An 18,370-nucleotide genomic window follows, 5' to 3' on the forward strand; every position below is an offset into this window, starting at 1 on the left:
AACACTTCATGGAGGAGTAGGTCATGTGACATTTTGGTGAGCGTCATGGTGAAGTAAAGGCTACAACACGCCCCAAACAGTTCACTCATGCTCACATGAAGTATGTCTGCAGTTCACCACATCAGAAACACAACAAGCTGCCTCTCAACTGAACATCCCACAAATGACCGAGCCAGTGTGCTGCTTTTGATGAGCCAATCAGTACAGGGGGGTGGGCCTTTGTATAAAAGATCAGATTAAAAGGTCATAGTAAAGAGGTGAATCAAAATCAACTCTTCTGTGACCGTGAGGTTGTGTAAGTGAAATGCACTGACAGCTGTGACAGGCAGGCAGACACCCTAAAGCGCTGGGAGTCTGATGGTCTAAAGATTTGGGGGTCTGAGCGTCTAAAGGTCTGAGGGTGTGAAGGTCTACAGGTCTGGGGGTGTAAGGGTCTACAGGTCTGGGGGTGTGAAGGTCTACAGGTCTGGGGTCTGGGGGTGTGAGGGTCTACAGGTCTGGGGTCTGGGGGTGTGAGGGTCTACAGGACTGGGGGTGTGAGGGTCTACAGGTCTGGGGGTGTGAAGGTCCACAGGTCCAGGGCTCTGAGTGGATTGTGGCTTGTCTGAGTTTGAAGAACTTGATTGTGATCAGGTTAACAGAAAAAGTATTTGTCTCCACGTGTCTGTGTCTATCTACCTGTGCCTGTATGTTTCTGTCCATCTGTATCTGTCTGTGTCCATCTGCATGTCTCTGTCTATCTGTGTCCATCTGCATGTCTCTGTCTGCGTCCATCTGCATGTCTCTGTCTATCTGTGTCCATCTGCATGTCTCTGTCTGCGTCCATCTGCATGTCTCTGTCTATCTGTGTCCATCTGCATGTCTCTCTCTGTTTGTGTAGTTAATCGTGTCTGTGTCTCTGTCTCTCTGTAGCTGTGTGTGTCTGTCTCTACTGTTTGTGTACATCTTCGTGTCTCAGGATCTTGTAGAGGACCCAGTAGAAGATGTTGAAGAAGAGGAAGGCCAAGGGGAATCCGGCCCTGGATACAGTATCAATCTTTTTGGCTCGATCAATGAATATCTTCCTCATCTCCTCTGTCCCTCTTCCTACTGTGCCAGCTGCCACCCCGAGGGCATTCTGAGCAGCGTTTGCTGAGGACCCCTGGATGTTCAAAGCAGTTCCTGTGTTGTTAGCGCTGGCCTTGGATTCCTTACTGTTGCTGGGAGTGGAGGTCACAGCGACTGTGGAGGTCGGCCTGCTCTCCTGCACTTCCCCCTCCTGTGGGTAAGAGAACGGGGGGTTAATTTATTTTTAGATGATGATGACAAGGCCAATACAAAATCAGCACAGGACCTGGAGTCAGTGTCAGAGAGCAGTGCAGATGAGATGGAGGGATGGAACCTCGGGGAGAGCTGAACCAATGAGGACGTGGTGACTGCAAAGACGATTGTCTCAGACCTGAATCTCAAGACTCTGGTCAATTCACTCAATGATGGCCAGACTGGACGAGAGTGCCACAGTCAGGGGCAACTACTACCCCCAGTAAACACCAGCTGATCGATCGATCTGCTGTCACTCCTCCTGAAAAACATTGCCCTTCATCAACCCCACTACATACCTCTTCGTTGTGACATCAAAAGCGGTTGTCGTCTGGTTTTAAGGTTCAGTTTTTCAACATGAATGGACCTTTAGACCATAAGGACTTTTAACATCTACCTTCACACTGCATGGACCTTTATTCTTGATTTTACTGATGTGTTCTCCTTCTTTATTGTCATAACTGTTGAAATGGTTGATACCACTTTCCTTCAGCCCACCCACCATCCCTTAACAGGAAGTCATGCAAGTGACATTGACATAAACACATGCAAACATGCCTGAACACAACCACACACATGAACATACAAACAACACAGGTGTGCTGTGCATTACCCTGTGGTTGCTGGTGTAGATGTTGCTCATAGATCCATTCAGAGGGTCTGGTGGTCTGAGGCCGTTGTCAGTGTTGACACAGCGGAGGGACTCAGCTAGCTCTCCAGGATCAACTGCACCGCCACTGCTCTATGGGCCGGCAGCATGCACAGCACACAGATCAGAGGGAGAACAGACAGCATCCAGAACAGGGTTGGGATGTACTTATTCAGTCAATGAGTGCCATACGTCAGCTACAGTGACTGACAGTGCAGACTGATACATGCTGAAATCAGACAGTTCATTATAATGACTAACTCACCGCTGTACAGGTAGAACCCACCTGTTAAACTGTCCACTAAAGTCATTCTTCCTGTGTAATAAATCATCTGACGTCCATGTAGATACAAGGAGCCAACCTGGTCCAAATATTCTCCATCAACTATCTGACCATAGGACGCCCCTAGTAAGCTTTAATCAGAATGGCTTTGTGAGCTAGATTGTTACCAAAGCAAGCTAGTATAGCAGTCATTGCAGAAAATGGCAGCCATCTTGGAACAGTGGCCATTTTGAATTTCTTTCCCCCAGGTTATTTGCACTAGAGGGAGAAAAGGAAATTTTGGTGCTTAACTGGTGATTCCAGTCCTCTTAGGAACTGACCATTTTTCAGGACTCGCATTAGGACTAGACTTTGTCCAGCTGGACCACCACCTGAAAGTCTGTCAGGTAACAGGTATTTCATATGAAACTGGCCAATTACTTAAATTTTCAGTTCCCATATTTAAGCCGCAGGAAACGTGAAAGTGAGTTGACTGAATGCTGAGTTCATTCATCGCAGTCCACAGAGATCTTCATCATGCACCAACAGCAGACTCATTCTCAGTGTCAATCAAATCAAAAAGGAATTAGCCATGCTGAAGCATGCAGGAGCACAGTGAGTGAAATCTGGAGCTTCAGACGCGAACATGCAGCGACACCTTGGCTCCTCCTTCCTCTCTCATCATGCTGCACTGACCACATGTCACAACACGATGGCAGCCTCAGACCGTGGTGCTCTGCAGCAGCTTGTCCAGGTATGGTCATGTGTTGTGCTGTTTGTGTGTACCTTGCTCTTGTGATGCCGTCTAAACCGCAGCAGCTCCTTGTGTTGTCTCGACACAAAGTTGACAGCAGCATATTCAAGCAGTGCTGAGAACACGAAGAGCAGACACACGGCCATCCAGATGTCTATGGCCTTCACATAGGAGACCTACAGAAATACAGACGAGAGGCCTTTTGACTTTAATGCAAGATGTTCACGCCTTTGATGATGAAGAGCTGTAAACCAAGCATCTACGACAGATTTTATTTAGTCCAGAATAAACACCATCACATTAAAATATTTAAATATACACTATGTTACAGTCAAATAATCTCCCTCTGGAGGTGCTTCACAGGAAACTGACTGCAGCTCTCTTCACAGCCACCGGGGGGAGCTAATAATGTATCTCCACACATGCAAATTGTCTACACAGCTTATCTGTGCAGGGTCACGGTCTGAAGCCGCATCCAAAAATGATATTTTTATATTCTCTGAGCAAATGTCTCTGTAATGTTTAAAGGTCCAGACTTAATATGAAAGGGCCTCAATTTAGAGAAGTCCATATTTTATAATAAAGGTCCATGTCCATGTTCATATTTATATTGAATGTCAACAATTTACACTAAAAGTCCATGTTTATATTAAAGCTCCATTTGTTCACATGTATATTGGATTTACAAATGGCGCTTATTTTAACAGTCATGATTTTAACTTCTCCAGTCCTTTCTTTTTAATACTTGATTTCCATTAGAACAGTGTAGATTTCCATCTCCTCTCAGGCTTCCCTCTTGAGCTCTGGTAATAAGTTGAAGCTTCTCTCTTCAGCAGTATTGTGCTGTTGGGCCAAGGTGTTATCAGGTCACCTGTAAAAAGGTCATGGTCCAGTCGTCGGCCTGAGCTCTGTGGTTGGTAACCACTGACTCAGGACTAAGCAGAGACCCTGACCATAAATGTAAGAACCATAAGCCTATGAACCTGGACGTGGACTCTGATGTGAAGAGCCTTTAACCTTCATTCTATCTAATGATCATCGTGGTTTTAAAGAGAAGTCTGATGTTATTGATGTCTATGGGAAAAATATCCCTCCTTTTCCCTTTATTTAACATTTTCCTAGTGAGTTTATGGTCTCAGTCTCAAGTTTCGAGACTTCAATACAACATGATATTCAAAGTCAAAAGGTGGAGAATAGACCAAAAAGCAGGGGATGCCATTATCAGGCTTCCTGACAGATCAGTCCCAGGTCCAGAGGCCCGCATCATAGTTATAGATAAGGATGATGTTTCTAAGTGCCAGAGCAGTTTAAATTCTGATCCTCGGTCCAGATCTGAATTTGCACTTCCCAAAATCCTCAGTTGTCCACGAAGCTGCTGCTATTTAACATATTATCTCAGGGTTAAAGCTGCCTGACCAACATGCACAAACAAACACACACAAACCCTGCAGCTGTACCACTGAAGTGTGTGGTGTCAAAATGAGGTAACCTCATTCCTTTATGAAATAATGACTTATTTAGACGTGTAACACAGTAGAGTGCAAAGCTCTGTTAGCACTAGAAACATGAGAAACCTCCTAACCTCAAAACACTTACAAACACACATCCACAGACACACACACACTCACACACATACCCTTGTAGCATTGTGGAAGTGTAAGTGTACAGTCTGTGAGAGAGATGAGGGTTATATAACAAAGTGCTCCATGTCTGATCTGTTCTCATGCATATGATATACTGAGGCCTCGCCCTCACACGCATGATGTGTTTTCATCCATACAAACATACACACACACACACATACACACACATGAACCTACTCAGAGCTCACTTAATAATAATACACTGCAGTCCTGGCTCCCAGCTACATGGAGGTTTATCATAAAAACACAAATCAAAACAGAAAAGAAACAACAGCTGAATAAAACAACAAGTGAGTGATGAATAATTCACAGAGCAGCAGTTTGACAATAATGTGTTGTTCAAGGGCAAGACACTGATCTGCTCCGACAGGCCATGCAGTCTGCAGCTCTGGTTGATAAACCTGCATCACCTATGTTTTGGAGCTGTTGTGTTCAAGTGACACTGTGAAACAAGAGGGTGCGAGCTGAGGCGGTGTCAGGGTCCAGGTGGGTGTGGCCGCCTTTCTTTACATCTGCAGAAGTTATAAACCTGTTGAAGTAGAACCAGACCCGTAACAGTAACCCATTATACGGTTAATGTGATAACTCTAACATTAACCTGACGTAACTCTAACCCTAACCTTCATGTTTAGTTATTGTAACGTTAACCTACTCACTCATCTCCCACCGCTTATCTGCTGGAGACAAGCCCAGCTCATGAGGGCAGTTTACATTCTGGACAGGTCGAAAGCCCTTTTCTGGGCCAACAGACAGAGACCAACAAACACTCATCCCTACGTAGAGCTTAAAGAAATCCAAGCTTAATTTCCTTAATTTCATTACAACCAAACATTTGCTCTGCTGTTGTGTTTTACACAGACACTTCCTGGAGTGAAGCTCCTTAGAGACGAGCACTAAAGGGCAGAAAATTAGTCCACTAACAAATGGAGCATTCATTCACTGTAACACCTGCTTTGTATTTGGAAACTTTTTCATCTTTAAATCTCTCTGAGCTTCTTTCATCTCATCATCTAAACCATTAACTTGTCTTTTAGAGTTGATACCTACCAGGCTATTTAAAGGTGTTTTTACTTCTGAACTCGGACAATACTGAATTCTTTGCACTTGGCCCTATAGACCTTAGAGAAGCATTACCTTATCACATAACCACCCTAAACAGCATTACTTTGGCCTTCAGCTCCACTGTTAGTACATTCTTTGAGCAATATTGCGAACATCAGAAATATTCTGTCTCAAGAGAATGCAGAAAAACTAGTGCATTCATTTGGACTTGGTACTTCTACATTGCTTCTCTTTTGCACTTGGATTTCCCAACAATTCTCTAAAAATCCCTCAGTTGAATCATAATGCTGCTGCATGAATATGAACAGGGAATAGAAAAAGACATCAAATTTCTCCTGTGCTAGTTTCTCTGCAATGGCTCCCAGTAAAATTTAGAATACAATTTTAAATCCTTCTGCTGACATACAAAGCTCTGGATGGCCAAGTTCCATCATATCTTGCTCTCTTGCCACAACACCCCCCCGGTGCCTCTCTCCCTCTTTCTCTCTCTGTCCCTCTGTCCCTGTCCGGCTGTCTGTCAAACCAACCAGTCAAGTCAAATGGCATTGACTCCCTAAGTCTGGTTCTGCCCGAGGTTTCTGCCTCTTGAAGTAAATATTTCATTGCCACTGTTGTCAAAAGCTTAATATGATGGCTCTCTTTAACAAATCCAGTTTGGTCTAGACTTAATCTTTATGTAAAGTGCCTGTGATCTAACTCTGTTATGATTTGGTGCTATGTAAATAAGTTTGATTTGATTTATTAAAACATTAAACTAAAACCATTATAAGATTAACTTCAAATTACAATAACATTAAGCTCATTATAACATTACTTGCTTTAACTGGAACTTTAAAATATCTTCTATGGGAACTTGTTTTTATTTATTTATTTATTTTTTCACTGTAATATCACAGACATACACACACCTTCGGCAGGGACGTCCGGGAGCCGGAGCTCTGTGTTGTCATGGTGAGGACGGTGGTGATGCCCAGGGCCACTCTGGCCGGGGCAGCATCCATGTTGATCCAGAAGGAGACCCAGGAAAGGATGACAATGAGCAGAGAGGGGATGTACATCTGGATCAAGTAGTAGCCCATCTGACGCTCCAAGTGGAAGCGTACCTCGATGCAGGTGAATTTACCTGCAGCAGAACCGAGACACATCTCAGTACCATTTAGTTCTTCACCACAGCGATGCTGAGATGATCAATTCATCAGTCAGTGTCATGGCCTGTGTGTTTTACCTGTGTTATAGTGCTTGGTGCAGTATCTGAGGTCTGTGTTCTCATTCAGGATGAACTGAGGTAGAGTCAGACCCTCGGCCACCTGAACAGGCCCGTTCTCCTGCCACTCAAAGATCAGGTCATTCATGGTGTATCCGACTGAAACAGCAACAAAACAACACACCTAAAGAGGGACCTGCACCACAAAGTTGGATTTGGAGTTACTGTGGTAAATTCAGGTTAAATCCTGGGTGTTCTGGGTTTCAGGTCCTATGAAGGTGGATCACTTCTTACTGGGTTTTATCATCACTTTAACTGATGCCATTCGTTTTCTCAAAACTCAAACATGTGTTCAAGGAGTCATGTTTGGGTTAATTGGCGACTCTACATTGTCTGTAGGTCTGAGTGTGAGTGTGAATGGTTGTTTGGCCCTGCGTTGGAGTGGTGACCTGTTCAGAGTGTACCCCGCCCTCACCCAGTGTGAGCTGGGATTGGCTCCAGCAACCCTGTGACCCGGGTTGAAGATGAATGAATGAATGAATAATTACAAGTGATCTTTAATGACAAAGACAGTCACTGTGGGTCAGGTTCATGTTTTTATCATTTAACAACAACCAACTTTTGGAAAGCTTGATTCTAAATGCAAACATCAAACTTCTGCCAACTAGAGCTTTAAACTTCAAAACTTTTCTCTTCAGAGCAAAGTGCGATTCTTCACGTAAAATTTAATGACCAGCCAATTTCTATTCCTAAGGGCTGTTTTCTCCATGTTAAGCCACTTATCGCAGTCACTTTTTCCTGGAACATTCCATGACGTGATGAACGACATGTCACATCATGTGTCTTTCAAAAGCATCTCATCTTTTTCCAGCATGTGTTTTTTGCCAGCTTTTCACCCTATACGCCAACACAAAAAACAAAAAAACTAGCTTTCATCAGATTACTTTATATTTTTGTGCATCCAATCTTGAAATGCTGGCGGTGGCGGTGGAAATGGGGCGGTCTTGACGGACTGGACCCGGGTGGCATAGGCAGGCCTCACTGTGGGGGAAGAAGCCGGAGCTGGAGCGCTACCAGTTGGATCTGGTGATTCCTGCCTCCATGCACTGCTGAGGCTCTGGCACCGTGCTCATTGATAGGCGTTGGACTCATTCCTTCTCTGGAGTTGCCCAAGACGTGACACACCATGTTCGAGCATAAGGAGGCTCATAAGTGTACCTGGCACCAGAGCACCTTCGGCCGACGGCTGACGATCATCAGATCTTAGGTCGTATATTTTGGACACATGGATGAAGAGAGGAGCTGAGCTGTCAACTGATTACCATCTGGTGGTCACTCGGGTCAAGAGGCGGGTCAAGCCTCTGGACTGGGAGTGTTTGGAGGAGGCCTTGAACTCCCACCTCCAGCCTGTGGAGGCTGGGGACATCCTAGGTGCTTTATTTTCTTTTGGGTGAGCGCCCTCTCTCAATCGTTGGCTTGATGGTGTTGTGAAGTTCTTGCAGGGACAGATCCATCTCTGATATCCACTATCTTCCTTGTGTTTGGCAATATGAGCATGTTCATTTCCCTGTAAATTGAGACATTACCGCTGCTTGTGTCTGGAGGAATCTTCAGCACTCTTATGAATATATTCCTCTCCAGTTTTGTCTGAAGTGGGATCAATAAACTCATCTGAATCAAAATCAACCTGCTCTTTCATCTGCAGGAGAGAAAAAAGATAACATGTAATTTAAGTCAGCATGTCAATTTAACATTTTCCATCGGCAGCTGATAAAGGGCATAAAGAATGTTAACCACAGGCATTCATATTTTCTCTGCATTGTGTGTTGCACAGCAGTAGGCTCTTTCCTCCATGGCAAATTCATCTCCACTGTAAATTATTTCTTCTCCTGGATGAATGCCCCTCAAAGCAAATAGACCGAGGTGTGCTTTCCCCTGTTATGACTCTCTTCATTTTGCAATCTGGATGCTTGTGGTCATCATTGACGAGTTGTCCAAGACTGCCATCTTCTGGGGCTGCATCAATACATAAGGAGGGGAAAAATGATTAGGTTGATAAAGTTTAATTACTGATGAAATTACCTATTGTAATTTGCCATTACTGTAATTACTACTGTAATAGCAATTCATGCTAACTTAAAAACCATGTAATTATCATCAGATTTGTCTGCATTCTGGAAAAAAAACTATTGAGCAGGAATGTAACATTTAATGAAAAGTTAGTTAGTATAAGCTGCTCTGCTAATGTCAGGTAGAAGTCCAACTGCTGATTTCACTCTATGACTGACAACACGATGAAGTTGTTTTGTTTTATCAGAAATTATGAAGTTTATTTTAATGTTGACTTAAGCTATCTCATCAGGAGCTGTTACATATGAGCTCTTTTTTTAATGGCACAGTTTTTTGACAACATGCTTAATGTAAATTATTTGAAAAAGAAATAAATCTTAAGTGATGGTATAACTTACCTTTTTCTTGAATACACACTGCCAGTTGAGCTGAATGACAGCGTCTCTGTATCATCAGTACATCCAGGAGATGGTGTAAACCTAACTTACATCAGAATAATTGAACTTCTTATCATGATTCCTCTTCTGTCAATATTTTGATTTGTCACTTGTCCTAACGAATTTTATATCAAAACGTGCCTCTCGGTCCCGATCGGTATGGTATGTATTTTCTCCATCAGATTCGCATTTTTGGTGGCATAAACGGCAAAAAAGCGGCCAAAAGAATGAATGGGTGTCTAGTATGTTTGGGTATTTGTGTGAACTTTGACTATCAAATTTTCTGCCTTTTTTAAACCTGCACTACTTCCCCCTACTTACAGCTAAAGTCTTGTCTATTCATCACAGTTTTCAGCTATTTCATATCTTTTAAACTTTTTGGGCAGCAAATGTTCAAGCATCAAGCTCAATTCTGACAGTTTTTCCATTTATGATGAGTGTGTATTGCACAAATGTTAGTGTTAGAGTGGTGTGTAGTTTCACTTGAGTGGAGAGCTGAGGTGAAAATGATCAGAAAAAATATTAAGAAAAAGAATGAACTGGTGCAAATCAAAATTTCCTTCTGATCGAGATGGATGGGGTATGCCAATGATCTTGAAGGCGAAATGATATCCCCGCTGTGTATCATTTTGGCCACCAGCAGAAGCAAAAGAACAGGATACAGATCCATTTCAAAATGAAACACGAAGTGGTAATTGTTTACTTTGGTAACTTCTACTACTAATGCTTCCTAAAAGTCAGACAATTCTGCACATGTCAAAAACATTTAATCCGTTCAAACAAGAGATTCATGTAAACACACGTCATGATCGGGTCAGTTTTTTTAGTCCATGTAAACAGTAAAGCTCTAATCCAAAATGTAATCAGATTGGAGAAGGGTTAGATAGTTAGAGATAGTTTGTGTCACATAGACATAGACATACAAACACAAAGACAGACACACTAAGACATACAAAGACATAAATACAGATATACATACATACACACACACACACACACACATTGAAGCAGAACAACCTTTCCTCCCCCGGCAATAGTCCCCCGAGTCACTCTAAAAATTTCTAAGAGGAAATTTTCTGTTTATATTTCTTAGCGCATGGAGCATTCATTTCTTTTCTTTTATATATGTACTTAATAAAGATATTTCATACCGTACTTTTTGCTAAGACGTCATTTGATAACAAATTATGTGCCTGTCTTTAGCTAGCAATAAAGGGCTGCTTTAGCTAAACTTTAGCTTTAAGATAAAACCTTCATTATTATTATTATTATTATTGTCATTCAAGTCAGTATAGCTGTAGTCCATCTTTGCAGTCAGCCAAATGATTCTACATGAGCACATGAGCAAAGTGTGTCTTGTGTATGTTCCTGCTTCACCAAGTAATTGGTCATACTGAGCTAACTTCAGGGCAATCTGGGGAAATAAGGACCCAGCTGCTATGTTTGGCCTCTCACAAAGGAAGTGGTTCATCTCAAGTTCAGAGAACAAGATGAAAGGAGGGAAACAAAGACAACAGAGACCCTCTCCTCCCCCTATGATGTTTTTATGTCTTCCTGTTGCCCCAGGTGATGACAGTGTCTGTTACTGGGTGAAATACTGTTTTCATGTCCCATCGGTAGATGAGATGTAATCAGCTGATCGGTCATCATCAATAGCTCCACCCCTGAACACCCGGTTGATAAAGAGACAGATTGGGGGTTCAGACTGATCCAGTACATGCACTCCAGACAAGCCGAGACTCAGGTGATTTAACTTGATAAAACTACATATCTGAGTACAGTGTACTCAGTGTACAGTGATCCAGCATCTGAATGGATAACCTAAAGCTGAGTGGGGATATCGAAGACACCTGTCAGGGGTGTATGATGTCTATATTATGTTTGTGAGTGTGTATAGCAGATGTGTGGGTGTGCAGCAGACGTTTGTATGTGTAGCAGATATGTGCATTAGATGTGTGTGTGTGCTGCAGATGTGTGTGTGTGTTTGTTGATGCCTCTGGGCTGAAGCTGAATAAAACCACCAATGAAGACTCTCCCAGTGTCCTCTGGCCTCAGGGCCCTGCCCACTCAGAGGACACTCATCATCAACGTCATTTAATACGAACGTTTCCTAAAAAAAAACAACCACAGAGAGGAGGGAAGAGGGTGAAAAGAGAGGAAAGGAGAGGATGTTTTTTAAAAAACCCTTTTTTAAACCATTGCACGGAGCAACCTGCACTGTTTGCATCATAACTTTAAGTCAAACACATGAAAATTCACAATCTCATCCCCTACAAAGAACAAAAAGCCCAACAGCCCAGATGTAAGTGACAGCCTAAATATTGTCCTCAGTCAGGCCCTCAGTAGTCCTTCCAAAACCTGTACCGGTCACACACACTACCTTGAGCCCGATTCCTGTACAGCATTTTGGACCCAAAAAAAAAAAAAAAAAAATCCCCTCCAGCTGTCATGATCTATTCCTCTCCCAGATTTTGTGTGTGTCTCTTCCTCTTTCCCTGAGATGGAGCAGGGCAGGCTGCGCCACAGGGGACACACTTGAACCTAATTCTCATCAGTGACAGTATTTCTACCCAGTCGCTGCAGTCACTCATGGTCAGATCAGCCCAACAACCTCGTGAGAACCACCCGGCTCACCTGCTGAGCCTGACCGCACACCCCCAACCTGCCTCTCTCCTCTGGTCTGCACCAGCTATCCACAGAAACCTTCACAGCCTGGCTGCCTGCCTTCCCCACTGCTCACGGAGATCACCTGCCCCTCCACCGTCCTCTCCAGCACCATTCACTGTTCACCAGTACAATAAACATACCACATACCTGTGGCCGGTGTTTTGTGTTTGGGTCCTTATATACTCACACAACACCAAGATGCTGCTTTTCTTAAAAGCTAAAACAGTGTTACCAGCTGAGGACACTGAACAGTGAATAAATGCTCCAGAGTCTCTATCTGAAAACAAAAAACACACACCATTCCCAGCTCCCAATCCATGTGTGCTCTGTATCTGTCCAAAAGCTTTGGTCCACCTTAACTCATTAGCTGGTCCACAGCCCATTCATGAAAGGGACAAGACAACATGCTGATATTTCCAAGAGTGAACAAGCTGAACACCAGTAGATTTGACTTCTTCCTGCTATTTACCGCAAGCAACAAGCCTCAAGTAAGCATCACGGATGAAGCCCCTCACCCCTCTTGAAAGCCATCTGGCAAAACACCTGACCTCTTAGCCGACTTGTCAAAAAGTATTACCTGGTCATGCAAGCAGAACCATTAGCTAAATGGAGAAAAACCAATCAACTGGGACAGAAAACAGTTCAAAACACTCCCAGTCACTTAAAGAAAAGGAAAGAAAAGTCAGCAAAATCATCTGAGATCAGAAATTCAGAACCAGTTTTTTTTTTGGGCGACCCCTGTCCCTCATTGGTAATCACAGTGAGATCCCAAACCAAACCAACCAAAAGATCTGGTGTGCTGTGTGACATCAACTTGAGTCAGGTCACAGGCCACATTGGCTGCACCGACAACGGATGTGCCGGCCAGACAAATGGCAGCTGCCGCTCCAGTGCTTGTGTGCATGCCAGCAGGGCCTCTAGCTGACCAAGACACTCTCCCTGCTTTTCATGCAGACATGCAAAAAGTTTGTTTCCCCACATCTCCACGTTAAAAACTATTTATCTACATACACACTCCTCAGAGACTGCAAAAGCTTTAGTTCAAATCAAATCTGTTTATACAGAGTTGCATCAAGGTACTTTCCATAGAGAGCTGGTCAAGACCAAACTCTTCATGGAGATGTTAGAGATTCAAATAATCCCTCCAAGAACAAGCGCTTTGCAGCAGTGAAAGAAACCTCTGGCAGAACCAGGCTCAGGGACGGCAGCCATCTGCCGATGCTGTTTGCTCTCTCACCTCAATCTGGACATTGATCAGATCAGGTAGCTCACAAAAGAGATGCAGTCAGAAAAACAATGGGAATCAGTGAAAAGAAAAGCGTAAATACAGAGACAAATCCAAATTAAACTATGCAGCTCTTACACATCCACCACAGCCACTCACACTCACAGGGAACAGGAGGAGATGAGGGGTTTGGGGGGAGGTGAGAGGAGGAAAAGGGGAAAAGGAAAGGAGAGGACGACTTGCTTAGACTAATTTACACTCAGGTCGTTCATTAATCATGACATCCCTGGTTCAATCCCCAGAACCTCCACTGTCAGTGAACATAGGTGCTTTTACCACAGTCAGTGAAAATCCTTTGTGTGTATGTGTGTGTGCTGCTTACAGCTCTCCAGCTGCATAATACAGGTCTGAACATCCATGGGGAAATTCTTCAGGTCCATGGGACATGACAGAGTCAAGGTTAGTCTGAAAGAGACAAGACAGAATCAAAAACAGACAGAGTCCCCCTCCACAAGATGAAGACTCCTCTCTCCCCTAGACTAACCCTCCTCTGGGCTCACCCTCCTTTGGACCTGTCCTCTTCCAGATCACCCTCCTTTAGATTACCCCTCTTACGATGCTAACCTCTGGATTCACTGTTCCCTGGAAACTATCTTCCTCTGGAAGCCGTCCTGTAAAATCAATTCCCCCTGGACCTCCCTGCTCCCCAATCCTCTGGAGTCAACCTCCGCTGGACCTACCCTTCTCTGGACTGACTGACGCCCATACTGACCTGATGGAGTACAGGACGTTTCCATTCTTGAATATCCGGAGCAGCTTGTTGTCTGTTGTGACTTCATGGAAGTGCGCTCCTTTCTCATTGGCAAAGAACAAGTCTGGTTTCCATATGGAGTCCAACATAGAGGGATCCAGGTCCAGAGAGTCATCTGGGTACTCAGCATAGGCCAACCTGGGATCATTCCACTGCTGACGCAGGAAGATGTTAACGCGGTAGTCCTGCACACACACAGAGGCATGGACACATTACACACAAAGAGACAGGTCTGTAGAATCAACCTGGGGGCCTCACTTTTAGCAGCTGCTACACACACACACACACACACACGAGGGTTCGAAAGAGACATACGCCACTCCCTATGCAAACGTTATCATTCATAAAACGAACCGGTGATGCACATGATGAAGTGTATAAGTGGAACTTATACATCTCTGTGATAATAAACAGCCAAGCCTGCTGTGTTACAGTATCTGTTCTTTTGCTCATAGTGAGCCATCACTAGTCCATAAACAGACATTCATCTTCAAATGATAAACTAAAGGATTGCATGATTGCTGAGTTAGCTTTATGCCAATGGTAGGATCGGGAAAAATTAAGAGTTTTTTTGATATTATTGTATTTTGTATACCTTTTATTTTAGTTAGCATTTGGCAGATATATGGCAGACACGGAGCCAAGGTCTAAACGTTGAAACCGAGGCCCTGCGTTTATATGCCATGTGCTCCACTCCACCACCAGAGGGATTTGTTCAGGCAGCACAACTGGATCCAGGTTTAGACAGACTGATCCGCCAGAACAGCTGGAATCTTTCCAGCAGGAATTAAGCCAACTAATATGTGTTCAACATGATTAACTATACATATTATCTTTCTGCCTGAAGCCCCTTTACAGTGTAATATAATTCTGTTAAATTCAATCCTGAGGTCTGGGACATCACAGCTGTTCCTGAGCAGAATTATGCTCAGAAACAGCTCGATTCATGTGCTTGATCCAAACCCAAGTGTGATTGTTCCACGTACCTCAGCAGTGCTGGTCAGTGTTCATTTTCTGTATGTAGGCCGGATTGCTTTATAGAATGCACCGCAGTTCACATGGTGCTTATTCCATTTCCATAAACAAAGCTTTCACATCGTTCTATAATAGGATCTCTGGATGTAAATGGCACGGTTCCAATTTTGTAAATGTATTTCTTAAAAGAACAGGTCACCAAAAATGAAAATTCAGTCATCTACTCACCCCTTTGCTGAGAAGAAGTCAAGTGTAGATTATTAACTACATCATTTTTCCAAACAATGCATTTCTACTGTAACCACGGCCAAAACCAAATAAAAATATCCCCCAAAAACATAGTTCTTCATCCCGCTGCTTGGAGGATTTTGAAGAGGTTTTTTGGGGATACTTTTATTCGGTTTTGTCTTCAGTAAGACATTTAAGAGAAATAATCAAGACATAGAAGAGACCAGACACACAGTGATAAGAGCTCTTTTCAGGCTCATACTTATCAGATTTGTCTCATAAAAGTCTCAGATTAATCTCATTTTATTCTCTCTAATTCTCCTTCAAAATAGCCAAGATCAGGGGCATAAAATTATGAAATCTCTGTTTATCCCACTCAAGTATTGGTCAAATGTTTTTCTCAGCTCAACCTCCTTTGTCTTAGTGATGTCTTGTCTCTTTTTAGCTTTTCCTCCGGGTACCCCCTCCCCTCTGCCTGCATCTCCTGGATTTTTCCCCTCCGACCACATTCATTATCCTTGCTATAAAACCCCATTTTGCCACTGACTTTTTGAGTCAATGTTCTGTGTTTGGATCCTCCTTGTTGATTGTAACACACACACACACACACACACACACACACAGTGGATTAAGAGTGAGTTAGAGACTGAGCGAACAAATGGAGAAAGAGTCTAACTGCAGTAAATCTGTTTAACATGGATAGCATGTACAGTCCCAACCTGTCTCTAAGCCCTGTGTAAGGCGCTCCTCCCTCCTCTCAGTGACATAACCCCTTTATCAGAAAACAGTGTTACATTTGCCCATTATACAATCGCTTGACAATATTGATCTCAAAACAGTAATTAGAACTGACACATCAGAACAAGACGCTTCTGGGTTAATTTCCCTTTCTGTGCCCCTGTTGTGTTTCCCTGTTCCTGCATTAACGAAATGCCTGAGGGTGGCCTCGGATGTTTTTTTATCCCTCTAAGTTAGTCCTGTGAAGGACAGATGCTGTCCACATCCAACAGCATCTGGCTTGAACCTTCCTTCACAACCCTGCGAGATAAGTGGTTTAGATAAGTGATGGGTGGATTATAAACCAGTCTTCACAGAAACCTCAGGTGTATGCCAACTCCATATGAGCCAGGTCATGGATGCAGATGTTGTACTTAAAAGGTCAATACAGTGTGAAAGTAGACCTCCACGTGGTCTTTGATCATAAATCAAGTCTAGTTTCTATATTAATACAGTGAAAGCCTCAGTGATTTTAGTCCACAGAGAAATGTTCAGGCAGGTAGCCATAAAATGTAAAAGTAATCACTGCCCTCAGCCATGGCCCCAAGTCCTGCTCACATGGACCCACCATGGAGTGGAGACAGTGGAGTGTTTGAACTTAAATCCGCCATTTTTTTATTGGTTCATTGAAGAACTAATAAGAAGAATGAATCAGATCCACCTCCACCATCATTATCATCATCAATGCTGTCTGTTTGAGATGGGATTTACGGCTCTTAGAAGATCTCTTGGATCCTTTCCTTTCAAAAGGGGGCATTCAAAAGACTGGCTCATTTAATTATTTTCATGAAGCCAGCCTGGGGGCAACTCATTTCATCCAGTAAATAATCACTGCGAGAACGATGGGGTAAGATTTTGATCAGAATCAGTCAAACATAAACATCCCACAAACATATTGATGGGATATCTGAGTTAGATCTTTTCTAAAATATTGATTATAATTTCATTTGCATGTGTGGACTAGATTTTAATGTCCTAGTTGCATTCAGTTCAGAAGTGATCAGACATGATATGAATTCACATGAGTGCCTGTGCAGTGCTTCTGGTAACGCTTCTGGCACTCACGTGATGGCAACGTGGACAACTCACATGACGTCAGGCGATATTTGCCTATGAATTAAGCACTGTACTTTTCCTGCTGCTTCTCCATCTCATGCGTTGGAGGAGCATGGGAAGAGCTTATGTGTGCATCTGTGTGTGAAACACAGCAAAAAAAAAAAAAAAAGAAAAAGAAAAAGAAGGGCCAGCAACTGCAACTCAGTTCCATTCGTTTATGTTTAAGAGCTGTTCAATAGATTCAGTTCATTCGTGAACATCACAACTCTACTGTCCTAACTGTCAGCAACAGGCCAGCTCGCCATCTTCATTATGTGTGGTACGGTTGTGTTATGTGACTGTTGTGTAGATGAGGACAGATGGTGGAGAGCAGACAAAGGTCTTAATCCCTCTCTGACCTTTAGACTCTGAGCTTCACCATGAGAGTTCAAACTTTCGTCACATTTTACATCTCACTTCAGGACTTCAAAGATCTACATAACCTTTAGTACACTTAGAAGCTCCAGCATGGTGGACTCAAATGGTGTCGATGAGCACACTGCCGTAAAGCGAGCTCTGAGGAAGTTTTTTTTGTGTGTGTGTGTATGCGTTTATGTTACACAGTAAAAGCACTGATCCTCCTGTCAACCCCGAGGCAAAGGGAGATTTCTGCTTCACCTGCGACTGCCGGCATGAATACCACCTCTGATGCAATGGAGCTGAGTATCACTGAAACACTTGGGACAATCACTGGAATTATCACAAAGGATTCAGCTGTTTGGGAAGCTAAAAAGGAGGAAACCACACATCTACAGGCGGTCGGCATTTGAGTCACAGACACAGAGAAGCTGATATTGAGGCAGCAGCTATGTACTGCGAAGCTAAGCTAGTATTCCTCAAAGATCAAGTGCCCAACATGCAGTGTTGATGATATTCATAACATTTTACATGATATAACATTAACATTCAACACATTTTCACTTGTATACATGTATAACATTGTAAATGCTGTAAGTTATGGTGTCTTGAATGAGCTTCAGGGAGGAGTAGAACACAGCTAGCCTATGCTGGGTGGTTTCCTAGGCTTGGAGCGTTGGCAGGGAAGAGATTTCTAATGCCCTGCAGGTTAATTAGTGGGGATGGTCCCCTTTACATTATGCTATAATCCTACATCCTACACTCCCAGCCTCCAGTTAACTTATGCTGAACCGCTGGTCTACCTTGAATTACATTGGCAATAAAAATCACTCTCAAATTATCAGCTGTTTTGGT

The 18,370-nt window shown here is 43.3% G+C and overlaps 1 protein-coding gene across 3 annotated transcripts in view; it reads right to left on the reverse strand.

Moving 5' to 3' along the window:
* Positions 1-839: 839 nt before the first annotated feature.
* The window catches only part of glra3 (glycine receptor, alpha 3), a 28,505-nt gene continuing 10,974 nt past the window's right edge, over positions 840-18,370 (reverse strand). Inside the window, exons 4-11 of one of the 3 annotated variants that reach the window (XM_029505574.1) lie at positions 14,045-14,268; positions 13,655-13,737; positions 6,895-7,032; positions 6,578-6,792; positions 2,968-3,140; positions 1,913-2,015; positions 1,223-1,258; positions 840-1,180 (exon numbers count right to left, since the gene is read on the reverse strand). In XM_029505574.1, the coding sequence (XP_029361434.1) occupies positions 929-1,180; positions 1,223-1,258; positions 1,913-2,015; positions 2,968-3,140; positions 6,578-6,792; positions 6,895-7,032; positions 13,655-13,737; positions 14,045-14,268 (1,224 nt within the window). In that variant the 3' untranslated portion in view covers positions 840-928. Of the gene's footprint in view, positions 1,259-1,912; positions 2,042-2,967; positions 3,141-6,577; positions 6,793-6,894; positions 7,033-13,654; positions 13,738-14,044; positions 14,269-18,370 lie in introns of all 3 variants that reach the window. The other 2 variants (XM_029505583.1, XM_029505565.1) reach the window with 2 other exon arrangements.

The sequence above is a fragment of the Echeneis naucrates genome, chromosome 1 (genome assembly GCF_900963305.1).
Source record: "Echeneis naucrates chromosome 1, fEcheNa1.1, whole genome shotgun sequence".
Classification (NCBI taxonomy): Eukaryota; Metazoa; Chordata; class Actinopteri; order Carangiformes; family Echeneidae; genus Echeneis; species Echeneis naucrates.